This window comes from Somniosus microcephalus, chromosome 12 (assembly GCF_052327205.1).
Source record: "Somniosus microcephalus isolate GS21.2 chromosome 12, FLI_Smic_1.0, whole genome shotgun sequence".
NCBI lineage: Eukaryota > Metazoa > Chordata > Chondrichthyes > Squaliformes > Somniosidae > Somniosus > Somniosus microcephalus.
In genome coordinates, this window is record NC_140998.1 from 200,647,811 (window position 1) to 200,674,767 (window position 26,957).

Sequence of the window (26,957 nt, forward strand, 5' to 3'; positions counted from 1 at the left end):
CTCATACACTGCGGGAGAGAGAGTCGGTGTTAGAGGGGCACATCGCATGGCCAGGACACTGGAACTCATACACTGCGAGAGAGAGAGAGTCGGTGTTAGAGGGGCACATCGCATGGCCAGGAAACTGGGACTCATACACTGCGGGGGGGGGGGGGGGGGTGGAGAGAGTGAGTCGGTGTTAGAGGGGCACATCGCATGGCCAGGACACTGGAACTCATACACTGCGGGAGAGAGAGAGAGAGTCAGTGTTAGAGGGGCACATCGCATGGTCAGGACACTGGGACTCATTCTCTCTCTCCCGCAGTGTATGAGTCCCAGTGTCCTGACCATGCGATGTGCCCCTCTAACACTGACTCTCTCTCTCTCTCCCGCAGTGTGAGAGTCGGTGTTAGAGGGGCACATCGCATGGCCAGGACACTGGGACTCATACACTGCGAGAGAGAGAGAGAGAGTCGGTGTTAGAGGGGCACATCGCATGGTCAGGAAACTGGGACTCATACACTGCGGGAGAGAGAGTCGGTGTTAGAGGGGCACATCGCATGGCCAGGACACTGGGACTCATACACTGCGGGAGAGAGAGAGTCGGTGTTAGAGGGGTACATCGCATGGTCAGGACACTGGGACTCATACACTGCGGGAGAGAGAGTCGGTGTTAGAGGGGCACATCGCATGGCCAGGACACTGGGACTCATACACTGCGGGAGAGAGAGAGTCGGTGTTAGAGGGGCACATCGCATGGCCAGGACACTGGAACTCATGCACTGCGGGAGAGAGAGAGCGAGTCGGTGTTAGAGGGGCACATCGCATGGCCAGGAAACTGGGACTCATACACTGCGGGAGAGAGAGAGTCGGTGTTAGAGGGGCACATCGCATGGCCAGGAAACTGGAACTCATACACTGCGGGAGAGAGAGAGAGAGAGTCGGTGTTAGAGGGGCACATCGCATGGTCAGGAAACTGGGACTCATACACTGCGGGAGAGAGAGTCGGTGTTAGAGGGGCACATCGCATGGCCAGGACACTGGAACTCATACACTGCGAGAGAGAGAGAGTCGGTGTTAGAGGGGCACATCGCATGGCCAGGAAACTGGGACTCATACACTGCGGGGGGGGGGGGGGGTGGAGAGAGTGAGTCGGTGTTAGAGGGGCACATCGCATGGCCAGGACACTGGAACTCATACACTGCGGGAGAGAGAGAGAGAGTCAGTGTTAGAGGGGCACATCGCATGGTCAGGACACTGGGACTCATTCTCTCTCTCCCGCAGTGTATGAGTCCCAGTGTCCTGACCATGCGATGTGCCCCTCTAACACTGACTCTCTCTCTCTCTCCCGCAGTGTGAGAGTCGGTGTTAGAGGGGCACATCGCATGGCCAGGACACTGGGACTCATACACTGCGAGAGAGAGAGAGAGAGAGTCGGTGTTAGAGGGGCACATCGCATGGCCAGGAAACTGGGACTCATACACTGCGGGAGAGAGAGTCGGTGTTAGAGGGGCACATCGCATGGCCAGGACACTGGGACTCATACACTGCGGGAGAGAGAGAGTCGGTGTTAGAGGGGCACATCGCATGGTCAGGACACTGGGACTCATACACTGCGGGAGAGAGAGTCGGTGTTAGAGGGGCACATCGCATGGCCAGGACACTGGAACTCAGACACTGCGGGGGAGAGAGAGTCGGTGTTAGAGGGGCACATCGCATGGCCAGGACACTGGGACTCATACACTGCGGGAGAGAGAGAGAGAGAGTCGGTGTTAGAGGGGCACATCGCATGGTCAGGAAACTGGGACTCATACACTGCGGGAGAGAGAGTCGGTGTTAGAGGGGCACATCGCATGGCCAGGACACTGGGACTCATACACTGCGGGAGAGAGAGAGTCGGTGTTAGAGGGGCACATCGCATGGTCAGGACACTGGGACTCATACACTGCGGGAGAGAGAGTCGGTGTTAGAGGGGCACATCGCATGGCCAGGACACTGGAACTCAGACACTGCGGGGGAGGAGAGAGAGTCGGTGTTAGAGGGGCACATCGCATGGCCAGGACACTGGAACTCATACACTGCGGGAGAGAGAGAGAGAGTCGGTGTTAGAGGGGCACATCGCATGGCCAGGACACTGGAACTCATACACTGCGGGAGAGAGAGTCGGTGTTCGAGGGGCACATCGCATGGCCAGGAAACTGGGACTCATACACTGCGGGAGAGAGAGAGTCGGTGTTAGAGGGGCACATCGCATGGCCAGGACACTGGAACTCATACACTGCGGGAGAGAGAGAGTCGGTGTTAGAGGGGCACATCGCATGGCCAGGACACTGGAACTCATACACTGCGGGAGAGAGAGAGTCGGTGTTAGAGGGGCACATCGCATGGTCAGGACACTGGAACTCATACACTGCGGGAGAGAGAGAGTCGGTGTTAGAGGGGCACATCGCATGGCCAGGACACTGGGACTCATACACTGCGGGAGAGAGAGAGAGAGAGTCGGTGTTAGAGGGGCACATCGCATGGCCAGGAAACTGGGACTCATACACTGCGGGAGAGAGAGAGAGAGTCGGTGTTCGAGGGGCACATCGCATGGCCAGGAAACTGGGACTCATACACTGCGGGAGAGAGAGAGAGTCGGTGTTAGAGGGGCACATCGCATGGCCAGGACACTGGGACTCATACACTGCGGGAGAGAGAGAGAGAGTCGGTGTTAGAGGGGCACATCGCATGGCCAGGAAACTGGGACTCATACACTGCAGGAGAGAGAGAGTCGGTGTTAGAGGGGCACATCACATGGCCAGGAAACTGGGACTCGTACACTGCGGGAGAGAGAGAGAGTCGGTGTTAGAGGGGCACATCGCATGGCCAGGAAACTGGAACTCATACACTGCGGGGGAGAGAGAGTCAGTGTTAGAGGGGCACATCGCATGGCCAGGAAACTGGAACTCATACACTGCGGGAGAGAGAGAGAGTCGGTGTTAGAGGGGCACATCGCATGGCCAGGAAACTGGGACTCATACACTGCAGGAGAGAGAGAGAGAGTCGGTGTTAGAGGGGCACATCACATGGCCAGGAAACTGGGACTCGTACACTGCGGGAGAGAGAGAGAGTCGGTGTTAGAGGGGCACATCGCATGGCCAGGAAACTGGAACTCATACACTGCGGGGGAGAGAGAGTCAGTGTTAGAGGGGCACATCGCATGGCCAGGAAACTGGAACTCATACACTGCGGGGGAGAGAGAGTCGGTGTTAGAGGGGCACATCGCATGGCCAGGAAACTGGAACTCATACACTGCGGGAGAGAGAGTCGGTGTTAGAGGGGGGGGGGCCCAGAGAGGGAGTCGGTGTTAGAGGGGGGGCCCAGAGAGGGAGTCGGTGTTAGAGGGGGGGCTCAGGGGGAGAGACGGTGTTGGGGGAGGAGCGGGGTGACGGTGTGGGGGGGAGGGACGGGGAGACGGTGTCGTGGGGGAGGGACGGGGAGACGGTGTCGGGGGGGGAGGGACGGGGAGACGGTGTCGGGGGGAGGGACGGGGAGACGGTGTCGGGGGGAGGGACGGGGAGACGGTGTCAGGGGGGGAGGGACGGGGAGACGGTGTCGGGGGGGGAGGGACGGGGAGACAGTGTCGGGGGGAGGGACGGGGAGACGGTGTCGGGGGGAGGGACGGGGAGACGGTGTCGGGGGGAGGGACGGGGAGACGGTGTCGGGGGGAGGGACGGGGAGACGGTGTCGGGGGGAGGGACGGGGAGACAGTGTCGGGGGGAGGGACGGGGAGACAGTGTCGGGGGGAGGGACGGGGAGACGGTGTCGGGGGGAGGGACGGGGAGACGGTGTCGGGGGGAGGGACGGGGAGACGGTGTCGGGGGGGGAGGGACGGGGAGACGGTGTCGGGGGTGGGAGGGACGGGGAGACAGTGTCGGGGGGGGAGACGGTGTCGGGGGGAGGGACGGGGAAACAGTGTCGGGGGGGAGGGACGGGGAGACAGTTTCGGGGGGGGGAGGGACGGGGAGACAGTGTCGGGGGGAGGGACGGGGAGACAGTGTCGGGGGGAGGGACGGGGAGACAGTGTCGGGGGGGGAGGGACGGGGAGACGGTGTCGGGGGGGAGGGACGGGGAGACAGTGTCGGGGGGAGGGACGGGGAGACAGTGTCGGGGGGAGGGACGGGGAGACAGTGTCGGGGGGGGGAGGGACGGGGAGACGGTGTCGGGGGGGAGGGACGGGGAGACAGCGTCGGGGGGAGGGACGGGGAGACAGTGTCGGGGGGGAGGGACGGGGAGACAGTGTCGGGGGGGAGGGACGGGGAGACAGTGTCGGGGGGGAGGGACGGGGAGACAGTGTCGGGGGAGGGACGGGGAGACGGTGTCGGGGGGAGGGACGGGGAGACGGTGTCGGGGGGAGGGACGGGGAGACGGTGTCGGGGGGAGGGACGGGGAGAAGGTGTCGGGGGGAGGGACGGGGAGACGGTGTCGGGGGGAGGGACGGGGAGACGGTGTCGGGGGGAGGGACAGGGAGACGGTGTCGGGGGGAGGGACGGTGAGACGGTGTCGGGGGGAGGGACGGGGAGACGGTGTCGGGGGGAGGGACGGGGAGACGGTGTCGGGGGGAGGGACGGGGAGACGGTGTCGGGGGGAGGGACGGGGAGACGGTGTCGGGGGGAGGGACGGGGAGACGGTGTCGGGGGGAGGGACGGGGAGACAGTGTCGGGGGGAGGGACGGGGAGACAGTGTCGGGGGGAAGGGACGGGGAGACAGTGTCGGGGGGAGGGACGGGGAGACGGTGTCGGGGGGGGAGGGACGGGGAGACGGTGTCGGGGGGAGGGACGGGGAGACGGTGTCGGGGGGGGGAGGGACGGGGAGACAGTGTCGGGGGGAGGGACGGGGAGACGGTGTCGGGGGGAGGGACGGGGAGACAGTGTCGGGGGGGAGGGACGGGGAGACGGTATCGGGGGGGAGGGACGGGGAGACGGTGTCGGGGGGAGGGACGGGGAGACAGTGTCGGGGGGAGGGACGGGGAGACAGTGTCGGGGGGAGGGACGGGGAGACGGTGTCGGGGGGGGGGAGGGACGGGGAGACGGTGTCGGGGGGAGGGACGGGGAGACAGTGTCGGGGGGGGAGGGACGGGGAGACAGTGTCGGGGGGAGGGACGGGGAGACAGTGTCGGGGGGAGGGACGGGGAGACAGTGTCGGGGGGGGAGGGACGGGGAGACAGTGTCGGGGGGGAGGGACGGGGAGACAGTGTCGGGGGGGAGGGACGGGGAGACAGTGTCGGGGGGGAGGGACGGGGAGACAGTGTCGGGGGGGGGGAGGGACGGGGAGACAGTGTCGGGGGGGGAGGGACGGGGAGACAGTGTCGGGGGGGGGGAGGGACGGGGAGACAGTGTCGGGGGGAGGGACGGGGAGACAGTGTCGGGGGGGAGGGACGGGGAGACAGTGTCCGGGGGGGGGGGAGGGACGGGGAGACAGTGTCCGGGGGGGGGAGGGACGGGGAGACAGTGTCGGGGGGAGGGACGGGGAGACGGTGTCGGGGGGGAGGGACGGGGAGACGGTGTCGGGGGGAGGGACGGGGAGACGGTGTCGGGGGGAGGGACGGGGAGACAGTGTCGGGGGGAGGGGCGGGGAGACAGTGTCGGGGGGGGGAGGGACGGGGAGACGGTGTCGGGGGGGAGGGACGGGGAGACGGTGTCGGGGGGGGAGGGACGGGGAGACGGTGTCGGGGGGGAGGGACGGGGAGACGGTGTCGGGGGGAAGGGACGGGGAGACGGTGTCGGGGGGAGGGACGGGGAGACGGTGTCGGGGGGAGGGACGGGGAGACGGTGTCGGGGGGAGGGACGGGGAGACGGTGTCGGGGGGAGGGACGGGGAGACGGTGTCGGGGGGAGGGACGGGGAGACGGTGTCGGGGGAGGGACGGGGAGACGGTGTCGGGGGGAGGGACGGGGAGACGGTGTCGGGGGGAGGGACGGGGAGACGGTGTCGGGGGGAGGGACGGGGAGACGGTGTCGGGGGGAGGGACGGGGAGACGGTGTCGGGTTGGAGGGACGGGGAGACGGTGTCGGGGGGGAGGGACGGGGAGACAGTGTCGGGGGGGGAGGGACGGGGAGACGGTGTCGGGGGGAGGGACGGGGAGACAGTGTCGGGGGGGAGGGACGGGGAGACGGTGTCGGGGGGAGGGACGGGGAGACGGTGTCGGGGGGAGGGACGGGGAGACAGTGTCGGGGGGGGAGGGACGGGGAGACAGTGTCGGGGGGGGGAGGGACGGGGAGACGGTGTCGGGAGGGAGGGACGGGGAGACAGTGTCGGGGGGAGGGACGGGGAGACAGTGTCGGGGGGAGGGACGGGGAGACAGTGTCGGGGGGAGGGACGGGGAGACAGTGTCGGGGGGGGGAGGCAGTGTCGGGGGGGAGGGACGGGGAGACAGTGTTGGTGGGGGGGAGGGACGGGGAGACAGTGTCGGGGGGGAGGGACGGGGAGACAGTGTCGGGGGGGGAGGGACGGGGAGACAGTGTCGGGGGGAGGGACGGGGAGACAGTGTCGGGGGGGAGGGACGGGGAGACAGTGTCGGGGGGGGGGGGACGGGGAGACAGTGTCGGGGGGAGGGACGGGGAGACAGTGTCGGGGGGAGGGACGGGGAGACAGTGTCGGGGGGAGGGACGGGGAGACAGTGTCGGGGGAGGGACGGGGAGACAGTGTCGGGGGGAGGGACGGGGAGACGGTGTCGGAGGGAGGGACGGGGAGACGGTGTCGGAGGGAGGGACGGGGAGACGGTGTCGGGGGGAGGGACGGGGAGACGGTGTCGGGGGGAGGGACGGGGAGACGGTGTCGGGAGGAGGGGCGGGGAGACGGTGTCGGGGGGAGGGACGGGGAGACGGTGTCGGGGGGAGGGACGGGGAGACGGTGTCGGGGGGAGGGACGGGGAGACGGTGTCGGGGGGAGGGACGGGGAGACGGTGTCGGGGGGAGGGACGGGGAGACGGTGTCGGGGGGGAGGGACGGGGAGACAGTGTCGGGGGGGAGGGACCGGAAGACGGTGTCGGGGGGGGAGGGACGGGGAGACGGTGTCGGGGGGGAGGGACGGGGAGACGGTGTCGGGGGGAGGGACGGGGAGACGGTGTCGGGGGGAGGGACGGGGAGACGGTGTCGGGGGGAGGGACGGGGAGACGGTGTCGGGGGGAGGGACGGGGAGACGGTGTCGGGGGGAGGGACGGGGAGACGGTGTCGGGGGGAGGGACAGGGAGGGACGGACGGGGAGACGGTGTCGGGGGGAGGGACGGGGAGACGGTGTCGGGGGGGAGGGACGGGGAGACAGTGTCGGGGGGGAGGGACAGGGAGACGGTGTCGGGGGGGAGGGACGGGGAGACGGTGTCGGGGGGGAGGGACGGGGAGACGGTGTCGGGGGGGAGGGACGGGGAGACGGTGTCGGGGGGAGGGACGGGGAGACGAGTGTCGGGGGGGGAGGGACGGGGAGACAGTGTCGGGGGGGAGGGACGGGGAGACAGTGTCGGGGGGGGAGGGACGGGGAGACAGTGTCGGGGGGGAGGGACGGGGAGACAGTGTCGGGGGGGGGAGGGACGGGGAGACAGTGTCGGGGGGGGAGGGACGGGGAGACAGTGTCGGGGGGGGGAGGGACGGGGAGACAGTGTCGGGGGGAGGGACGGGGAGACAGTGTCGGGGGGGAGGGACGGGGAGACAGTGTCCGGGGGGGGAGGGACGGGGGAGACAGTGTCCGGGGGGGGGAGGGACGGGGAGACAGTGTCGGGGGGAGGGACGGGGAGACGGTGTCGGGGGGGAGGGACGGGGAGACGGTGTCGGGGGGAGGGACGGGGAGACGGTGTCGGGGGGAGGGACGGGGAGACAGTGTCGGGGGGAGGGGCGGGGAGACAGTGTCGGGGGGGGGAGGGACGGGGAGACGGTGTCGGGGGGGAGGGACGGGGAGACGGTGTCGGGGGGGGAGGGACGGGGAGACGGTGTCGGGGGGGAGGGACGGGGAGACGGTGTCGGGGGGAAGGGACGGGGAGACGGTGTCGGGGGGAGGGACGGGGAGACGGTGTCGGGGGGAGGGACGGGGAGACGGTGTCGGGGGGAGGGACGGGGAGACGGTGTCGGGGGGGAGGGACGGGGAGACGGTGTCGGGGGGAGGGACGGGGAGACGGTGTCGGGGGGAGGGACGGGGAGACGGTGTCGGGGGGAGGGACGGGGAGACGGTGTCGGGGGGAGCGACGGGGAGACGGTGTCGGGGGGAGGGACGGGGAGACGGTGTCGGGGGGGAGGGACGGGGAGACGGTGTCGGGGGGGAGGGACGGGGAGACAGTGTCGGGGGGGGAGGGACGGGGAGACGGTGTCGGGGGGAGGGACGGGGAGACAGTGTCGGGGGGGAGGGACGGGGAGACAGTGTCGGGGGGAGGGACGGGGAGACGGTGTCGGGGGGAGGGACGGGGAGACAGTGTCGGGGGGGGAGGGACGGGGAGACAGTGTCTCGGGGGGGGAGGGACGGGGAGACAGTGTCGGGGGGGGGGGAGGGACGGGGAGACGGTGTCGGGAGGGAGGGACGGGGAGACAGTGTCGGGGGGAGGGACGGGGAGACAGTGTCGGGGGGAGGGACGGGGAGACAGTGTCGGGGGGAGGGACGGGGAGACAGTGTCGGGGGGGGGGAGGCAGTGTCGGGGGGGAGGGACGGGGGAGACAGTGTTGGTGGGGGGGAGGGACGGGGAGACAGTGTCGGGGGGAGGGACGGGGAGACAGTGTCGGGGGGGAGGGACGGGGAGACAGTGTCGGGGGGGGAGGGACGGGGAGACAGTGTCGGGGGGGAGGGACGGGGAGACAGTGTCGGGGGGGAGGGACGGGGAGACAGTGTCGGGGGGGGAGGGACGGGGAGACAGTGTCGGGGGGAGGGACGGGGAGACAGTGTCGGGGGGAGGGACGGGGAGACAGTGTCGGGGGGAGGGACGGGGAGACAGTGTCGGGGGAGGGACGGGGAGACAGTGTCGGGGGGAGGGACGGGGAGACGGTGTCGGGGGGGGAGGGACGGGGAGACGGTGTCGGGGGGGGGAGGGACGGGGAGACGGTGTCGGGGGGAGGGACGGGGAGACGGTGTCGGGGGGGAGGGACGGGGAGACAGTGTCGGGGGGAGGGACGGGGAGACGGTGTCGGGGGGAGGGACGGGGAGACAGTGTCGGGGGGGGAGGGACGGGGAGACAGTGTCGGGGGGGGGGAGGGACGGGGAGACGGTGTCGGGAGGGAGGGACGGGGAGACAGTGTCGGGGGGAGGGACGGGGAGACAGTGTCGGGGGGAGGGACGGGGAGACAGTGTCGGGGGGAGGGACGGGGAGACAGTGTCGGGGGGGGGAGGCAGTGTCGGGGGGGAGGGACGGGGAGACAGTGTTGGTGGGGGGGAGGGACGGGGAGACAGTGTCGGGGGGAGGGACGGGGAGACAGTGTCGGGGGGGAGGGACGGGGAGACAGTGTCGGGGGGGGGAGTGTCGGGGGGGGAGGGACGGGGAGACAGTGTCGGGGGGAGGGACGGGGAGACAGTGTCGGGGGGGAGGGACGGGGAGACAGTGTCGGGGGGGGAGGGACGGGGAGACAGTGTCGGGGGGAGGGACGGGGAGACAGTGTCGGGGGGAGGGACGGGGAGACAGTGTCGGGGGGAGGGACGGGGAGACAGTGTCGGGGGAGGGACGGGGAGACAGTGTCGGGGGGAGGGACGGGGAGACGGTGTCGGGGGGGGAGGGACGGGGAGACGGTGTCGGGGGGGGGGAGGGACGGGGAGACGGTGTCGGGGGGAGGGACGGGGAGACGGTGTCGGGGGGGGAGGGACGGGGAGACAGTGTCGGGGGGAGGGACGGGGAGACAGTGTCGGGGGGAGGGACGGGGAGACAGTGTCGGGGGGAGGGACGGGGAGACAGTGTCGGGGGGAGGGACGGGGAGACAGTGTCGGGGGGAGGGACGGGGAGACGGTGTCGGAGGGAGGGACGGGGAGACGGTGTCGGAGGGAGGGACGGGGAGACGGTGTCGGGGGGAGGGACGGGGAGACGGTGTCGGGGGGAGGGACGGGGAGACGGTGTCGGGGGGAGGGGCGGGGAGACGGTGTCGGGGGGAGGGACGGGGAGACGGTGTCGGGGGGAGGGACGGGGAGACGGTGTCGGGGGGAGGGACGGGGAGACGGTGTCGGGGGGAGGGACGGGGAGACGGTGTCGGGGGGAGGGACGGGGAGACGGTGTCGGGGGGAGGGACGGGGAGACGGTGTCGGGGGGAGGGACGGGGAGACGGTGTCGGGGGGAGGGACGGGGAGACGGTGTCGGGGGGAGGGACGGGGAGACGGTGTCGGGGGGAGGGACGGGGAGACGGTGTCGGGGGGAGGGACGGGGAGACGGTGTCGGGGGGAGGGACGGGGAGACGGTGTCGGGGGGAGGGACGGGGAGACGGTGTCGGGGGGAGGGACGGGGAGACGGTGTCGGGGGGAGGGACGGGGAGACGGTGTCGGGGGGAGGGACGGGAGACGGTGTCGGGGGGAGGGACGGGGAGACGGTGTCGGGGGGAGGGACGGGGAGACGGTGTCGGGGGGAGGGACGGGGAGACGGTGTCGGGGGGAGGGACGGGGAGACGGTGTCGGGGGGAGGGACGGGGAGACGGTGTCGGGGGGAGGGACGGGGAGACGGTGTCGGGGGGAGGGACGGGGAGACGGTGTCGGGGGGAGGGACGGGGAGACGGTGTCGGGGGGAGGGACGGGGAGACGGTGTCGGGGGGAGGGACGGGGAGACGGTGTCGGGGGGAGGGACGGGGAGACGGTGTCGGGGGGAGGGACGGGGAGACGGTGTCGGGGGGGAGGGACGGGGAGACGGTGTCGGGGGGAGGGACGGGGAGACGGTGTCGGGGGGAGGGACGGGGAGACGGTGTCGGGGGGAGGGACGGGGAGACGGTGTCGGGGGGAGGGACGGGGAGACGGTGTCGGGGGGAGGGACGGGGAGACGGTGTCGGGGGGAGGGACGGGGAGACGGTGTCGGGGGGAGGGACGGGGAGACGGTGTCGGGGGGAGGGACGGGGAGACGGTGTCGGGGGGAGGGACGGGGAGACGGTGTCGGGGGAGGGACGGGGAGACGGTGTCGGGGGGAGGGACGGGGAGACGGTGTCGGGGGGAGGGACGGGGAGACGGTGTCGGGGGGAGGGACGGGGAGACGGTGTCGGGGGGAGGGACGGGGAGACGGTGTCGGGGGAGGGACGGGGAGACGGTGTCGGGGGGAGGGACGGGGAGACGGTGTCGGGGGGAGGGACGGGGAGACGGTGTCGGGGGGAGGGACGGGGAGACGGTGTCGGGGGGAGGGACGGGGAGACGGTGTCGGGGGGAGGGACGGGGAGACGGTGTCGGGGGGAGGGACGGGGAGACGGTGTCGGGGGGAGGGACGGGGAGACGGTGTCGGGGGGAGGGACGGGGTGTCGGGGGAGGGACGGGGAGACGGTGTCGGGGGGAGGGACGGGGAGACGGTGTCGGGGGGAGGGACGGGGAGACGGTGTCGGGGGAGGGACGGGGAGACGGTGTCGGGGGAGGGACGGGGAGACGGTGTCGGGGGAGGGACGGGGAGACGGTGTCGGGGGAGGGACGGGGAGACGGTGTCGGGGGAGGGACGGGGAGACAGTGTCGTGGAGACAGTGTCGGGGGGAGGGACGGGGAGACGGTGTCGGGGGGGAGGGACGGGAAGACGGTGTCGGGGGGGAGGGACGGGGAGACGGTGTCGGGGGGAGGGACGGGGAGACGGTGTGAGGGGGGGGACGGGGAGACGGTGTGAGGGGGGGACGGGGAGACGGGTGAGGGGGGAGGGACGGGGAGACAGTGTCGGGGGGCGGGACGGGGAGACGGTGTCGGGCGGGAGGGACGGGGAGACGGTGTCGGGGGGGGAGGGACGGGGAGACGGTGTCGGGGGAGGGACGGGGAGACAGTGTCGGGGGGAGGGACGGGGAGACAGTGTCGGGGGGGGAGGGACGGGGAGACGGTGTCGGGGGGGAGGGACGGGGAGACGGTGTCGGGGGGGAGGGACGGGGAGACGGTGTCGGGGGAGGGACGGGGAGACAGTGTCGGGGGGAGGGACGGGGAGACAGTGTCGGGGGGGGAGGGACGGGGAGACGGTGTCGGGGGAGGGACGGGGAGACAGTGTCGGGGGAGGGACGGGGAGACAGTGTCGGGGGGGGAGGGACGGGGAGACGGTGTCGGGGGGAGGACGGGGGGGGAGGGACGGGGAGACGGTGTCAGGGGGAGGGACGGGGAGACAGTGTCGGGGGAGGGACGGGGAGACGGTGTCGGGGGGAGGGACGGGGAGACGGTGTCGGGGGGAGGGACGGGGAGACGGTGTCGGGGGGAGGGACGGGGAGACAGTGTCGGGGGGGAGGACGGGGAGACGGTGTCGGGGGGAGGGACGGGGAGACAGTGTCGGGGGGGAGGGACGGGGAGACAGTGTGAGGGGGGGGCGGAGGGACGGGGAGACAGTGTCGGGGGGGGAGGGACGGGGAGACGGTGTCGGGGGGAGGGACGGGGAGACAGTGTCGGGGGGGAGGGACGGGGAGACAGTGTGAGGGGGGGGCGGAGGGACGGGGAGACAGTGTCGGGGGGGGAGGGACGGGGAGACGGTGTCGGGGGGAGGGACGGGGAGACGGTGTCGGGGGGAGGGACGGGAGACGGTGTCGGGGGGAGGGACGGGGAGACAGTGTCGGGGGGGAGGGACGGGGAGACGGTGTCGGGGGGAGGGACGGGGAGACAGTGTCGGGGGGGAGGGACGGGGAGACAGTGTCGGGGGGGAGGGACGGGGAGACGGTGTCGGGGGGAGGGACGGGGAGACGGTGTCGGGGGGAGGGACGGGGAGACGGTGTCGGGGGGAGGACGGGGAGACGGTGTCGGGGGGAGGGACGGGGAGACGGTGTCGGGGGGAGGGACGGGGAGACGGTGTCGGGGGGAGGGACGGGAGACAGTGTCGGGGGGGGAGGGACGGGGAGACAGTGTCGGGGGAGGGACGGGGAGACAGTGTCGGGGGGGAGGGACGGGGAGACAGTGTCGGGGGGAGGGACGGGGAGACAGTGTCGGGGGGAGGGACGGGGAGACGGTGTCAGGGGGAGGGACGGGGAGACAGTGTCAGGGGGAGGGACGGGGAGACAGTGTCGGGGGAGGGACGGGGAGACGGTGTCAGGGGGAGGGACGGGGAGACAGTGTGAGGGGAGGGACGGGGAGACAGTGTCGGGGGGAGGGACGGGGAGACGGTGTCGGGGGGAGGGACGGGGAGACGGTGTCGGGGGGAGGGACGGGGAGACGGTGTCAGGGGGAGGGACGGGGAGACGGTGTCAGGGGGAGGGACGGGGAGACAGTGTGAGGGGGAGGGACGGGGAGACAGTGTCGGGGGGAGGGACGGGGAGACAGTGTCGGGGGGAGGGACGGGGAGACAGTGTCGGGGGGAGGGACGGGGAGACGGTGTGAGGGGGGGGGTGGCGGAGGGACGGTGTTGGGAGAAGGACAGGGAGACGGTGTCGGGGGGAGGGACGGGGGGGGAGGGACGGGGAGACAGTGTGAGGGGGAGGGACGGGGAGACAGTGTCGGGGGGAGGGACGGGGAGACAGTGTCGGGGGGAGGGACGGGGAGACAGTGTCGGGGGGAGGGACAGGGAGACAGTGTGAGGGGGGTGGCGGAGGGACGGTGTTGGGAGAAGGACAGGGAGACGGTGTCGGGGGGAGGGACGGGGAGACGGTGTCGGGGGGGAGGGACGGGGAGACAGTGTCGGGGGGGGAGGGACGGGGAGACAGTGTCGGGGGGAGGGACGGGGAGATGGTGTCGGGGGGAGGGACGGGGAGACAGTGTCGGGGGGAGGGACGGGGAGACAGTGTCGGGGGGGAGGGACGGGGAGACAGTGTCGGGGGGAGGGACGGGGAGACAGTGTCGGGGGGGGACGGGGAGACAGTGTCGGGGGGGAGGGACGGGGAGACAGTGTCGGGGGGGCGGGACGGGGAGACAGTGTCGGGGGGGAGGGACGGGGAGACAGTGTCGGGGGGAGGGACGGGGAGACAGTGTCGGGGGGGAGGGACGGGGAGACAGTGTCGGGGGGGAGGGACGGGGAGACAGTGTCAGGGGGAGGGACGGGGAGACAGTGTCGGGGGGGGGAGGGACGGGGAGACAGTGTCGGGGGGAGGGACGGGGAGACAGTGTCGGGGGGAGGGACGGTGGAGACAGTGTCGGGGGGAGGGACGGGGAGACAGTGTCAGGGGGAGGGACGGGGAGACAGTGTCGGGGGGAGGGACGGGGAGACAGTGTCGGGGGGAGGGACGGGGAGACAGTGTCGGGGGGAGGGACGGGGAGACGGTGTCGGGGGGAGGGACGGGGAGACAGTGTCGGGGGGAGGGACGGGGAGACGGTGTCGGGGGGAGGGACGGGGAGACAGTGTCGGGGGGAGGGACGGGGAGACGGTGTCGGGGGGAGGGACGGGGAGACAGTGTCGGGGGGAGGGACGGGGAGACGGTGTCGGGGGGAGGGACGGGGAGACGGTGTCGGGGGGAGGGACGGGGAGACGGTGTCGGGGGGGAGGGACGGGGAGACGGTGTCGGGGGGAGGGACGGGGAGACAGTGTCGGGGGGAGGGACGGGGAGACAGTGTCGGGGGGAGGGACGGGGAGACGGTGTCGGGGGGAGGGACGGGGAGACGGTGTCGGGGGGAGGGACGGGGAGACAGTGTCGGGGGGAGGGACGGGGAGACAGTGTCGGGGGGAGGGACGGGGAGACGGTGTCGGGGGGAGGGACGGGGAGACGGTGTCGGGGGGAGGGACGGGGAGACGGTGTCGGGGGGAGGGACGGGGAGACAGTGTCGGGGGGAGGGACGGGGAGACAGTGTCGGGGGGAGGGACGGGGAGACGGTGTCGGGGGGAGGGACGGGGAGACGGTGTCGGGGGGAGGGACGGGGAGACAGTGTCGGGGGGAGGGACGGGGAGACGGTGTCGGGGGGAGGGACGGGGAGACAGTGTCGGGGGGAGGGACGGGGAGACGGTGTCGGGGGGAGGGACGGGGAGACAGTGTCGGGGGGAGGGACGGGGAGACGGTGTCGGGGGGAGGGACGGGGAGACGGTGTCGGGGGGAGGGACGGGGAGACGGTGTCGGGGGGAGGGACGGGGAGACAGTGTCGGGGGGAGGGACGGGGAGACGGTGTCGGGGGGAGGGACGGGGAGACGGTGTCGGGGGGAGGGACGGGGAGACGGTGTGAGGGGGGAGGGACGGGGAGACAGTGTCGGGGGGAGGGACGGGGAGACGGTGTCGGGGGGAGGGACGGGGAGACGGTGTCGGGGGGAGGGACGGGGAGACGGTGTCGGGGGGAGGGACGGGGAGACGGTGTCGGGGGGAGGGACGGGGAGACAGTGTCGGGGGGAGGGACGGGGAGACAGTGTCGGGGGGAGGGACGGGGAGACGGTGTCGGGGGGAGGGACGGGGAGACGGTGTCGGGGGGAGGGACGGGGAGACGGTGTCGGGGGGAGGGACGGGGAGACGGTGTCGGGGGGAGGGACGGGGAGACAGTGTCGGGGGGAGGGACGGGGAGACGGTGTTGGGGGGAGGGACGGGGAGACGGTGTCGGGGGGAGGGACGGGGAGACAGTGTCGGGGGGAGGGACGGGGAGACGGTGTGAGGGGGGGAGGGACGGGGAGACGGTGTGAGGGGGGGAGGGACGGGGAGACGGTGTCGGGGGGAGGGACGGGGAGACGGTGTCGGGGGGAGGGACGGGGAGACAGTGTCGGGGGGAGGGACGGGGAGACGGTGTCGGGGGGAGGGACGGGGAGACAGTGTCGGGGGGAGGGACGGGGAGACGGTGTCGGGGGGAGGGACGGGGAGACAGTGTGAGGGGGGTGGCGGAGGGACGGTGTTGGGAGAAGGACGGGGAGACGGTGTCGGGGGGGAGGGACGGGGAGACAGTGTCGGGGGGGAGGGACGGGGAGACAGTGTCGGGGGGAGGGACGGGGAGACGGTGTCGGGGGGAGGGACGGGGAGACGGTGTGAGGGGGGGCGGAGGGACGGTGTTGGGAGAAGGACAGGGAGACGGTGTGAGGGGGAGACGGTGTCGGGGGGAGGGACGGGGAGACAGTGTCGGGGGGGAGGGACGGGGAGACAGTGTCGGGGGGAGGGACGGGGAGACAGTGTCGGGGGGGAGGGACGGGGAGACGGTGTGAGGGGGGGAGGGACGGGGAGACAGTGTGAGGGGGTGGCGGAGGGACGGTGTTGGGGGGAGGGACGGGGAGACGGTGTGAGGGGGTGGCGGAGGGACGGGGAGACAGTGTCGGGGGGGAGGGACGGGGAGACAGTGTCGGGGGGGAGGGACGGGGAGACGGTGTCGGGGGGGAGGGACGGGGAGACGGTGTCGGGGGGGAGGGACAGGGAGACGGTGTGAGGGGGGGGGTGGCGGAGGGACGGTGTCGGGGGGAGGGACGGGGAGACGGTGTGAGGGGGGGGGTGGCGGAGGGACGGTGTCGGGAGAAGGACAGGGAGACGGTGTCGGTGAGAAAGAATCAGTGCCAATATTGAGAGACAGACACCCGCCGACGGTGAGCCCGGCTCTTTACCTGCTGCAGCGCCAGGCTCCAGACACACTGCTGCCAACCCCCGTCCGAGCCGTTGGAGCTCAGGCACTCGCCGCAGGTGGTGAGGTTATGGCAGGGGGTCGGGCACGGCTCCGGCGGGCAGGACTCCACGGGCATCGGCGAGACGTTGCGCAGAGAGTGGCTGAAGCAGGTCCAGTCGTAGGCGGGACTCACGCTGAGGATCCGACGGGTCTCACCTGAAACACAAAGTGGGAGGGGGGCAGCGGTCAGCGGGGACTGTCGGTCACTACCCCAACGCTGGGGATGGTTCCCTCCCCGCCCGCGCGGGTCCGGCGCCAGGGTTTACTCAGTGCACTGGTGACAAAAACAGGAAGGCAGGTTATTATCTGAATGGCAATAGATTGGGAGAAGGGGAAGTGCAACAAGACCTGGGTGTCCTTGTGCACCAGTCGCTGAAGGTAAGCATGTAGGTGCAGCAGGCGGTTAAGAAGGCAAATGGTATGTTGGCCTTCGTAGCGAAAGGATTCGAGTACAGGAGCAAGGATGTCTTGCTGTAGTTGTACAGGGTCTTGGTGAGACCACACCTTGAGTATTGTGTGCAGTTTTGGTCGCCTTATCTGAGGAAGGATGTTCTTGCCATGGAGGGAGTGCAGCGAAGATTCACCAGACTGATACCTGGGATGGCAGGAATGACGTATGAGGAGAGATTGGTTCGATTGGGCTTATATTCGCTGGAGTTTAGAAGAATGAGACGGGATCTCATTGAAACTTATAAAATTCTAACAGGACTAGACAGACTAGATGCAGGGAGGATGTTCCCGATGGCGGGAGAGTCCAGAACCAGGGGTCACAGTCTAAGGATAAGGGGTAAGCCATTTAGGACTGAGATGAGGAATTTCTTCACCCAGAGAGTGGTGAACCTGTGGAATTCTCTACCACAGAGGGCAGTTGAGGCTAATTCATTAAATATATTCAAGAAGGAGTTAGATATATTTCTTAAGGCTAAAGGGATCAAGGGATATGGGGAGAAGGCAGGGACAGGGTACTGAATTTGGATGATCAGCCATGATCTCATTGAATGGTGGAACAGGCTCGAGGGGCCGAATGGCCTACTCCTGCTCCTATCTACTATGTTTCTATGTGCCAGTGACCACTGACGCTCACCTGTGCTTTTGAACTGCCGAGTCCACATACACTCCCCGGAAGCAGTGCACTTGCTGCAGTCGGAGGCCTCGCACGATATTTCGGAGCAGTTACTGGCCACAAAGATCTCTCGCTGGTTGATGCGGCAGTCGTTCTCCTTGGTGCAGCTGGCGTTGGTGCTGATGCAGGCTCCCTCTGGGCAGTTGGTGCACCATTTACACCTCTGAGGCAAAGGAAAATCGTAACTCACTCACCGGCAGCAAGCCAGTTATTCACACTCGCCCTTCAAACCTGCCGCACTGCTCGTTAAGCCCGTGTGCGAGTGTGAGTGCGTGAGAGTGCAAGTGTGAGGGAGGGGAGTGAGTGAAGAGGATTAACCCGTTAATTGCACCCTGCGCTGGTTATCACTCCCACGCCCGTTAATCGCAGCCCGGACGGGTTATCACTTCCGCGCTGGTTAATGCGCTCCCCGCGCTGGTTAATGCGCTCCCCGCGCTGGTTAATGCGCTCCCCGCTCTGGTTAATACGCTCCCTGGGCTGGTTAATACACTCCCCGGGCTGGTTAATCGTGGCTCGGGCGGGTTAATACACTCCCACGCTGGTTAATACACTCTCCGCACTGGTTAATACACTCCCCGGGCTGGTTAATCGCGGCCCGGGCTGGTTAATACACTCCCCGGGCTGGTTAATACACTCCCCGGGCTGGTTAATCACGGCCTGGGTGGGTTAATACACTCCCCGCACTGGTTAATAGACTCCCGTGCTGGTTAATCGTGGCCCGGGCTGGTTAATAGACTCCCGCGCTGGTTAATCGTGGCCCGGGCGGGTTAATACACTCCCGCGCTGGTGAATCGCGGCCCGGGCGGGTTAATACACTCCCGCACTGGTTAATCGCGGCCCGGGCGGGTTAATACACTCCCGCACTGGTTAATCGCGGCCCGGGCGGGTTAATGCACTCCCGCGCTGGTTAATCGCGGCCCGGGCGGGTTAATACACTCCCGCGCTGGTTAATCGCGGCCCAGGCGGGTTAATACACTCCCGCGCTGGTTAATTGCGGCCCGGGCGGGTTAATACACTCCCGCGCTGGTTAATTGCGGCCCAATACACTCCCGCACTGGTTAATCGCGGCCCGGGCGGGTTAATACACTCCCGCGCTGGTTAATTGCGGCCCAATACACTCCCGCACTGGTTAATCGCGGCCCAATACACTCCCGCGCTGGTTAATTGCGGCCCAATACACTCCCGCGCTGGTTAATTGCAGCCCAATACACTACCGCGCTGGTTAATTGCGGCCCAATACACTCCCGCACTGGTTAATTGCGGCCCGGGCAGGTTAATAGCGGCCAAGGGGTGGTTAATACACTCCCGCGCTGGTTAAGGGTCAGGTGGTAACACTGCTCTCCATGGTGTTTGACAGGTGCCGGTGGCGAGTAGTGGTTTGAGACGGAGGACGAAGGGGAGGCCGGTGCCTGCACTCACCAGTCGCTGCATCTGCCCCATCACCTTGGGGTGTCGAGCCAAACACTCGCTGCACGTTTTCAGCCGCCGGCAGTCCTCCGAGAACTTGGGCAGCGGGTCACAGAGGGAGCTTCCGGACTCAAACCCGTACCTAGCGAGGAAAGAGTCAACAGGCCATAATATGCAGCAGCGGAAAGCGCGCAACGTAAATTGGATCAATTGACAGAAATAAACCATGAACGTCAAAACCAGTTCAGCATCCACACCTGGAGTACTGGGCACAGTTTTGGTCTCCTTATCTAAGGAAGGATATACTTGCCTTGGAGGCGGTGCAACAAAGGTTCACTAGATTGATTCCTGGGATGAAAGGGTAGTCCTGTGATAAGAGATTGTGTCGAATGGGCCGATACACTTTGGAGTTTAGAAGAATGAGGTGATCTCATTGAAACATACAAGATTCTGAAGGGGATTGACAGGGTAGATGCTGAGAGGTTGTTTCCCCCTGGCTGGAGAGTCTAGAACTAGGGGGCATAGGCTCAGGATAAGGGGTCGGCCATTTAGGATTGAGATGAGGAGGAATTTCTTCACTCAGAGCGTTGTGAATCTTTGGAATTCTGCTGGGCCAGGCCGGCTGGGATCTGATTGGGCAGAAGCATGGCAGATGCAGTATAATGTGGATAAATGCGAGGTTATCCACTTTGGTGGCAAAAACAGGAAAGCAGATTATTATCTGAACGGCAATAGATTGGGAGAAGGGGAAGTGCAATGAGACCTGGGTTCCTTGTACACCAGTCGCTGAAGGTAAGCATGCAGGTGCAGCAGGCGGTTAAGAAAGCAAATGGTATGTTAACATAGAACATAAGAAATAGGAGCAGGAGTAGGCCAATCGGCCCCTCGAGCCTGCTCCGCCATTCAATAAGATCATGGCTGATCTGATCCTAACCGCCAATCTACTATCACAGAACCATCTCCTGAATCTAACAGAATTAGACACACGAAATAGGAGCAGGATCAGGCCACACGGCCCCTGGGCCCGCTCCGCTACCCACAGGGCCATGACCGATCCGAACCTAGACTCATGTCCAAATTCCTGCCCACTCCCCGTAACCCTTAATTCCCTTTACTTCTAGGAAACTGTCTATTTCTGTTTTAAATTTATGTAATGATGTAGCATCTACAGCTTTTTGGGGCAGCATATTCCAAGGACCTACCACCCTCTGAGTGAAGTAGTTCCTCCTCATCTCAGTTTTGAAAAAGCAGCCCCTTATTCTAAGACTATGCCCCCTAGTTCTAGTTTCACCCATCATCGGGAACATTCTCCCCGCATCCACCCGATCCAACCCCTTCACAATCTTATATGTTTCAATAAGATCGCCTCTCATTCTTCTGAACTCCAATGAGTAGAGTCCCAATCTACTCAACCTCTCCTCATATGTCCATCCCCTCATCCCCGGGATTAACCGAGTGAACCTTCTTTGTTGGCCTTCGTAGCGAGAGGATTCGAGTACAGGAACAAGGATGTCTTGCTGCAGTTGTACAGGGCCTTGGTGAGACCACATCTTGAGTATTGTGTGCAGTTTTGGTCGCCTTATCTGAGGAAGGATGTTCTTGCCATGGAGGGAGTGCAGCGAAGATTCACCAGGCTGATACCTGGGATGGCAGGAATGACGTATGAGGAGAGATTGGGTCGATTAGGCTTATATTCGCTGGAGTTTAGAAGAATGAGAGGGGATCTCATTGAAACTTATAAAATTCTAACAGGACTAGACAGACTAGATGCAGGAAGGATGTTCCCGATGGCCGGGGAGTCCAGAACCAGGGGTCACAGTCTAAGGATAAGGGTAAACACAACAAGATTTTGCAAAATGGGACAAACACCCAATTGAGATCCTACATGCGGAATTCTGTAAAAGTATCCTCCGGACTCAAAGGAAAACAGTAAACAACGCATGCAGGGCGGAACTAGGCCAATACCCATTAATAATCACTATCCAAAAAAGAGCCACCAAATTTTGGAATCACCTACAAATGAGCAACCCCCAATGCTATCACTACGACGCCCTGAAATGCCAAGAGCTGACCATAAAGAAGAATACCCTCAGTCAACTAGTCCTGGGACTCAATAAAGTAACTAATAACAATACTAACAATAACCAGCCCCAGGACAGTGACAGGGTAACACAAAGAATTCGACCCAACACAATCGTCGCTAAGCAAAAGGAAAAATATCTGTCATATTGGGCAGAAACAACAAAAACCCAAAGCAAACTCAATTGCTACTTGGCCCTAAACAGACAATACAACATAGCTGATTACCTGACCATGGTAAAGGATAACAAACTGAGAAGAACCTTGACAAGGTACAGACTTAGCGAACATAGCCTAGCGATCGAAAAAGGCAGACACAGGCAGACCAGGCTGCCAAGAGAAGACAGGATATGCTCTCACTGCAGTCAGGGAGTAGTTGAGACAGAGATGCACTTCCTCACAGCCTGTGGAAAATATCAGGGCATCAGAGAGAATTTCTATCAAAAATTCTCACAAATATGCCCTGAATTCAGAAATCTGACTGACAACCAAAAACTCCCATTCCTACTGGGGGAGGAGAGAAGCTGTGTAACACTGGCGGCACACTATGTTACAGCTTGCCATGAACAGAGGGACAACCAGTAAACTAAGACAAGAGTATATATAAACAATGCGAATGTATATTTATACACTCAGGGATATACCTGTTTATACACTATGAATGGAACCGCGTTTATGTGTTCAACCATAAATGTATTTTGATGCTTTGGCAACATAAGATGTACCTTATCATGCCAATAAAGCGATTTGTATTGTATTGTATTGTAAGCCATTTAGGACTGAGATGAGGAGGAATTTCTTCACCCAGAGAGTGGTGAACCTGTGGAATTCTCTACCACAGAAGACAGTTGAGGCCAATTCATTAAATATATTCAAGAAGGAGTTAGATATATTTCTTAAGGCTAAAGGGATCAAGGGATATGGGGAGAAGGCAGGGACAGGGTACTGAATTTGGATGATCAGCCATGATCTCATTAAATGGCGGAGCAGGCTCGAGGGGCCGAATGGTCTACTCCCGCTCCTATCTTCTATGTTTCTGATGGTGCTGCTGGACCAGGCCGGCTGGGATCTGATGGTGCTGCTGGACCAGGCCGGCTGGGATCTGATGGTGCTGCTGGACTCTGATGGTGCTGCTGGACCAAGCCGGCTGGGATCTGATGGTGCTGCTGGACCAGGGTGGCTGGGATCTGATGGTCCTGCTGGACCAGGCCGGCTGGGATCTGATGGTGCTGCTGGACCAGGCCGGCTGGGATCTGATGGTCCTGCTGGACCAGGCAGGCTGGGATCTGATGGTGCTGCTGGACCAAGCCGGCTGGGATCTGATGGTGCTGCTGGACCAGGCCGGCTGGGATCTGATGGTGCTGCTGGACCAGGCCGGCTGGGATCTGATGGTCCTGCTGGACCAGGCCAGCTGGGATCTGATGGTCCTGCTGGACCAGGGTGGCTGGGATCTGATGGTCCTGCTGGACCAGGCCGGCTGGGATCTGATGGTGCTGCTGGACCAGGCCGGCTGGGATCTGATGGTGCTGCTGGACCAGGCCGGCTGGGATCTGATGGTCCTGCTGGACCAGGCCAGCTGGGATCTGATGGTCCTGCTGGACCAGGCCGGCTGGGATCTGATGGTGCTGCTGGACCAGGCCGGCTGGGATCTGATGGTGCTGCTGGACCAGGCCGGCTGGGATCTGATGGTGCTGCTGGACCAGGGTGGCTGGGATCTGATGGTGCTGCTGGACCAGGCCGGCTGGGATCTGATGGTGCTGCTGGACCAGGGTGGCTGGGATCTGATGGTGCTGCTGGACCAGGCCGGCTGGGATCTGATGGTCCTGCTGGACCAGGCCGGCTGGGATCTGATGGTCCTGCTGGACCAGGCTGGCTGGTGCTATTTGGCACTGGTGAGGAATGAGACTGCAGCCCCGGAAATATTTCCTGAATGCAGTGAGCACGAAGCGGAACGGCAGCCGGTGAGCGAATGATGGTGGATGTCTGCTCCTACCTCTCGGCCTCGTCCGCAGATAGGCAGCTCCCGTTGCGGACCGAGCGACACCACACACAGCTGCTGCTGTTGCAGGCTCCTGGGCTGGTGAATACGAGACACGGATCGAGTGGGATGGAGAGAGCCACCATCGAGCCCAGTGTGACCCCGCCGTATCCCGCGGAGATGTACAGCTTATTCCTCAGGGTGACTCCCGCGTGAGCGATGGATCCCTTCATCGGCTCTCCCAGCATCCAGCTTCCTGCAATGGAGGTGGAGAGCGCAGTCAGACGGCGTACTTACTGCTGAGGTGGGGGGGGTTCATGAGTAACCGTGACTAGAGGCACAGACGGTGCCGGCGCAGAGAGACACGGGCACCGAGAGACGCGGGCACCGGCGCAGAGAGACACGGGCACCGAGAGACGCGGGCACCGGCGCAGAGAGACACGGGCACCGAGAGACGCGGGCACCGGCGCAGAGAGACACGGGCACCGAGAGACGCGAGCACCGGCGCAGAGAGACACGGGCACCGAGCGACGCGGGCACCGGCGCAGAGAGACACGGGCACCGAGAGACGCGGGCACCGGCGCAGAGACACACAGACAGACTTCAACACACAGGGATAGAGGCACAGAGACAGACACACACACAAAGGGTTTAAACACTGAATGAGGGTATCTGGCTAGGAAGTGAAATCATGTTGAGGATCGGACCATGAGAGACGGGCAGGAGGGGAGAGGGTGAATGGTCAGTCAGGGGGAGATCAGGAGGGGAGAGGGTGAAAGGTCAGTCAGGGGCAGGAGGGAAGAGGGTGGAAGGTCAGTCGAGGTCAGGAGGGGAGAGTCGAGGTCAGGAGGGGAGAGGGTGGAAGGTCAGTCAGGGGCAGGAGGGGAGAGGGTGACAGGTCAGTCGAGGTCAGGAGGGGAGAGGGTGGAAGGTCAGTCAGGGGCAGGAGGGGAGAGGGTGGAAGGTCAGTCAGGGGCAGGAGGGGAGAGGGTGGAAGGTCAGTCAGGGGCAGGAGGGGAGAGGGTGGAAGGTCAGTCAGGGGCAGGAGGGGAGAGGGTGGAAGGTCAGTCAGGGGCAGGAGGGGAGAGGGTGGAAGGTCAGTCAGGGGCAGGAGGGGAGAGGGTGGAAGGTCAGTCAGGGGCAGGAGGGGAGAGGGTGACAGGTCAGCCTGGGTCAGGAAGGAGAGGGTGGAAGGTCGGTCAGGGTCAGGAGGGAGAGGGTGGCGGGTCAGGAGGGGAGAGGATGGAAGGTCAGTCAGGGTCAGGAGGGGAGAGGATGGAAGGTCAGTCAGGGTCAGGAGGGGAGAGGATGGAAGGTCAGTCAGGGTCAGGAGGGGAGAGGATGGAAGGTCAGTCAGGGTCAGGAGGGGAGAGGATGGAAGGTCAGTCAGGGTCAGGAGGGAGAGGATGGAAGGTCAGTCAGGGTCAGGAGGGAGAGGGTGGCAGGTCAGTCAGGGTCAGGAGGGAGAGGGTGGCGGGTCAGCCAGGGGAAGTTCAGGAGGGGAGAGGGTGGCAGGTCAGCCAGGGGAAGTTCAGGAGGGGAGAGGGTGGCAGGTCAGCCAGGGGAAGTTCAGGAGGGGAGAGGGTGGCAGGTCAGCCAGGGGAAGTTCAGGAGGGGAGAGGGTGGCAGGTCAGTCAGGGGAAGTTCAGGAGGGGAGAGGGTGGCAGGTCAGTCAGGGTCAGGAGGGGAGAGGGTGGCAGGTCAGCCAGGGGAAGTTCAGGAGGGGAGAGGGTCAGTTCCTGAGCTAAGGAAGCCTTCAATGTCAGGGGGTACTGAGGGCAGGAACTGAGTGCGCTCGAGCTGTGAGCAGTGAAATCATTTCAAGGACGAAGGTGAGAGGAAGAACAGGGAATGGAGGGATTTCCACACAATTTAATAGGTGGTTAGAGGTACTAGGCCAACAACAACAACCTGCATTTACACAGCGCCTTTAATGTAGTAAAACGTCCCAAGGCTCTTCACAGGAACGATTATCAAGAAAGAATTGGACACCGAGCCACATGAGATGTTCGAGTTGGAGTGACCATGGGACTGGTCAAGGGGGAGGGGCGGTGATTATATACAGAGGGAGAGGTCGAGGGAAGGACAGGAGGGCGGTGACCTCAAAGGAGAGCTGGCAAAGAAAGGCAAGACTGCGACCGAAATCACGGAGGGTGAGGAGCCGCTCAGTGCAGAGGCTGAGAGAGGAAAGGAGGGCGGTCATCGTGGGGAGAGGAAAGGAGGGCGGACATCGTGGGGAGAGGAAAGGAGGGCGGACATCGTGGGGAGAGGAAAGGAGGGCGGACATCGTGGGGAGAGGAAAGGAGGGCGGTCATCGTGGGGAGAGGAAAGGAGGGCGGACATCGTGGGGAGAGGAAAGGAGGGCGGACATCGTGGGGAGAGGAAAGGAGGGCGGTCATCGTGGGGAGAGGAAAGGAGGGAGGTCATCGTGGGGAGAGGAAAGGAGGGAGGTCATCGTGGGGCGAGGAAAGGAGGGAGGTCATCGTGGGGAGAGGAAAGGAGGGAGGTCATCGTGGGGAGAGGAAAGGAGGGCGGTCATCGTGGGGAGAGGAAAGGAGGGCGGTCATCGTGGGGAGAGGAAAGGAGGGCGGTCATCGTGGGGAGAGGAAAGGAGGGAGGTCATCGTGGGGAGAGGAAAGGAGGGCGGTCATCGTGGGGAGAGGAAAGGAGGGAGGTCATCGTGGGGAGAGGAAAGGAGGGCGGTCATCGTGGGGAGGGGAAAGGAGGGCGGTCATCGTGGGGAGAGGAAAGGAGGGCGGACATCGTGGGGAGAGGAAAGGAGGGCGGTCATCGTGGGGAGAGGAAAGGAGGGCGGTCATCGTGGGGAGAGGAAAGGAGGGCGGTCATCGTGGGGAGAGGAAAGGAGGGCAGTCATCGTGGGGAGAGGAAAGGAGGGCGGTCATCGTGGGGAGAGGAAAGGAGGGCGGTCATCGTGGGGAGAGGAAAGGAGGGCGGTCATCGTGGGGAGAGGAATGGAGGGCGGACATCGTGGGGAGAGGAAAGGAGGGCGGTCATCGTGGGGAGAGGAAAGGAGGGCGGTCATCGTGGGGAGAGGAAAGGAGGGCGGACATCGTGGGGAGAGGAAAGGAGGGCGGTCATCGTGGGGAGAGGAAAGGAGGGCGGACATCGTGGGGAGAGGAAAGGAGGGCGGTCATCGTGGGGAGAGGAAAGGAGGGCGGACATCGTGGGGAGAGGAAAGGAGGGCGGACATCGTGGGGAGAGGAAAGGAGGGCGGACATCGTGGGGAGAGGAAAGGAGGGCGGACATCGTGGGGAGAAACCCGGAGTGTGAAGAGCAGGATTGATAGGAGAAAAAAGAAAGACTTGCATTTCTATAGCGCCTTTCACGACCTCAGGACGTCTCAAAGCGCTTTACAGCCAATGAAGTACTTTTGAAGTGTAGTCACTGTTGTAATGTAGGAAACGCGGCAGCCAATTTGCGCACAGCAAGCTCCCACAAAGAGCAGTGTGGTACTGAGCAGATAATCTGCTTTTGTTATGCTGTTTGAGGGATAAATATTGACCGGGGAGAATGCTCCTGCTCTTCTTCGAAATAATGCCATGGGATCGTTTACATACAGCTAAGAGCGCAGACGGTTTAACGTCTCATCCGAAAGATGGCACCTCCGACAGTGCGGCCCTCCCTCAGCACTGCCCCTCCGACAGTGCGGCGCTCCCTCAGCACTGCCCCTCCGACAGTGCGGCGCTCCCTCAGTACTGCCCCTCCCACAGTGCGGCGCTCCCTCAGTACTGCCCCTCCGACAGTGCGGC

At 65.5% G+C, this 26,957-nt stretch overlaps 1 protein-coding gene across 1 annotated transcript in view; it reads right to left on the reverse strand.

The window, feature by feature from the left end:
• The window catches only part of megf8 (multiple EGF-like-domains 8), a 93,079-nt gene that overhangs the window by 11,441 nt on the left and 54,681 nt on the right, over nt 1-26,957 (reverse strand). The window contains exons 13-16 of the mRNA XM_086002419.1: nt 23,203-23,479; nt 19,143-19,272; nt 17,685-17,886; nt 16,542-16,756 (exon numbers count right to left, since the gene is read on the reverse strand). Coding sequence (XP_085858545.1) covers nt 16,542-16,756; nt 17,685-17,886; nt 19,143-19,272; nt 23,203-23,479 — 824 coding nt within the window. The remainder of the gene's footprint in view (nt 1-16,541; nt 16,757-17,684; nt 17,887-19,142; nt 19,273-23,202; nt 23,480-26,957) is intronic.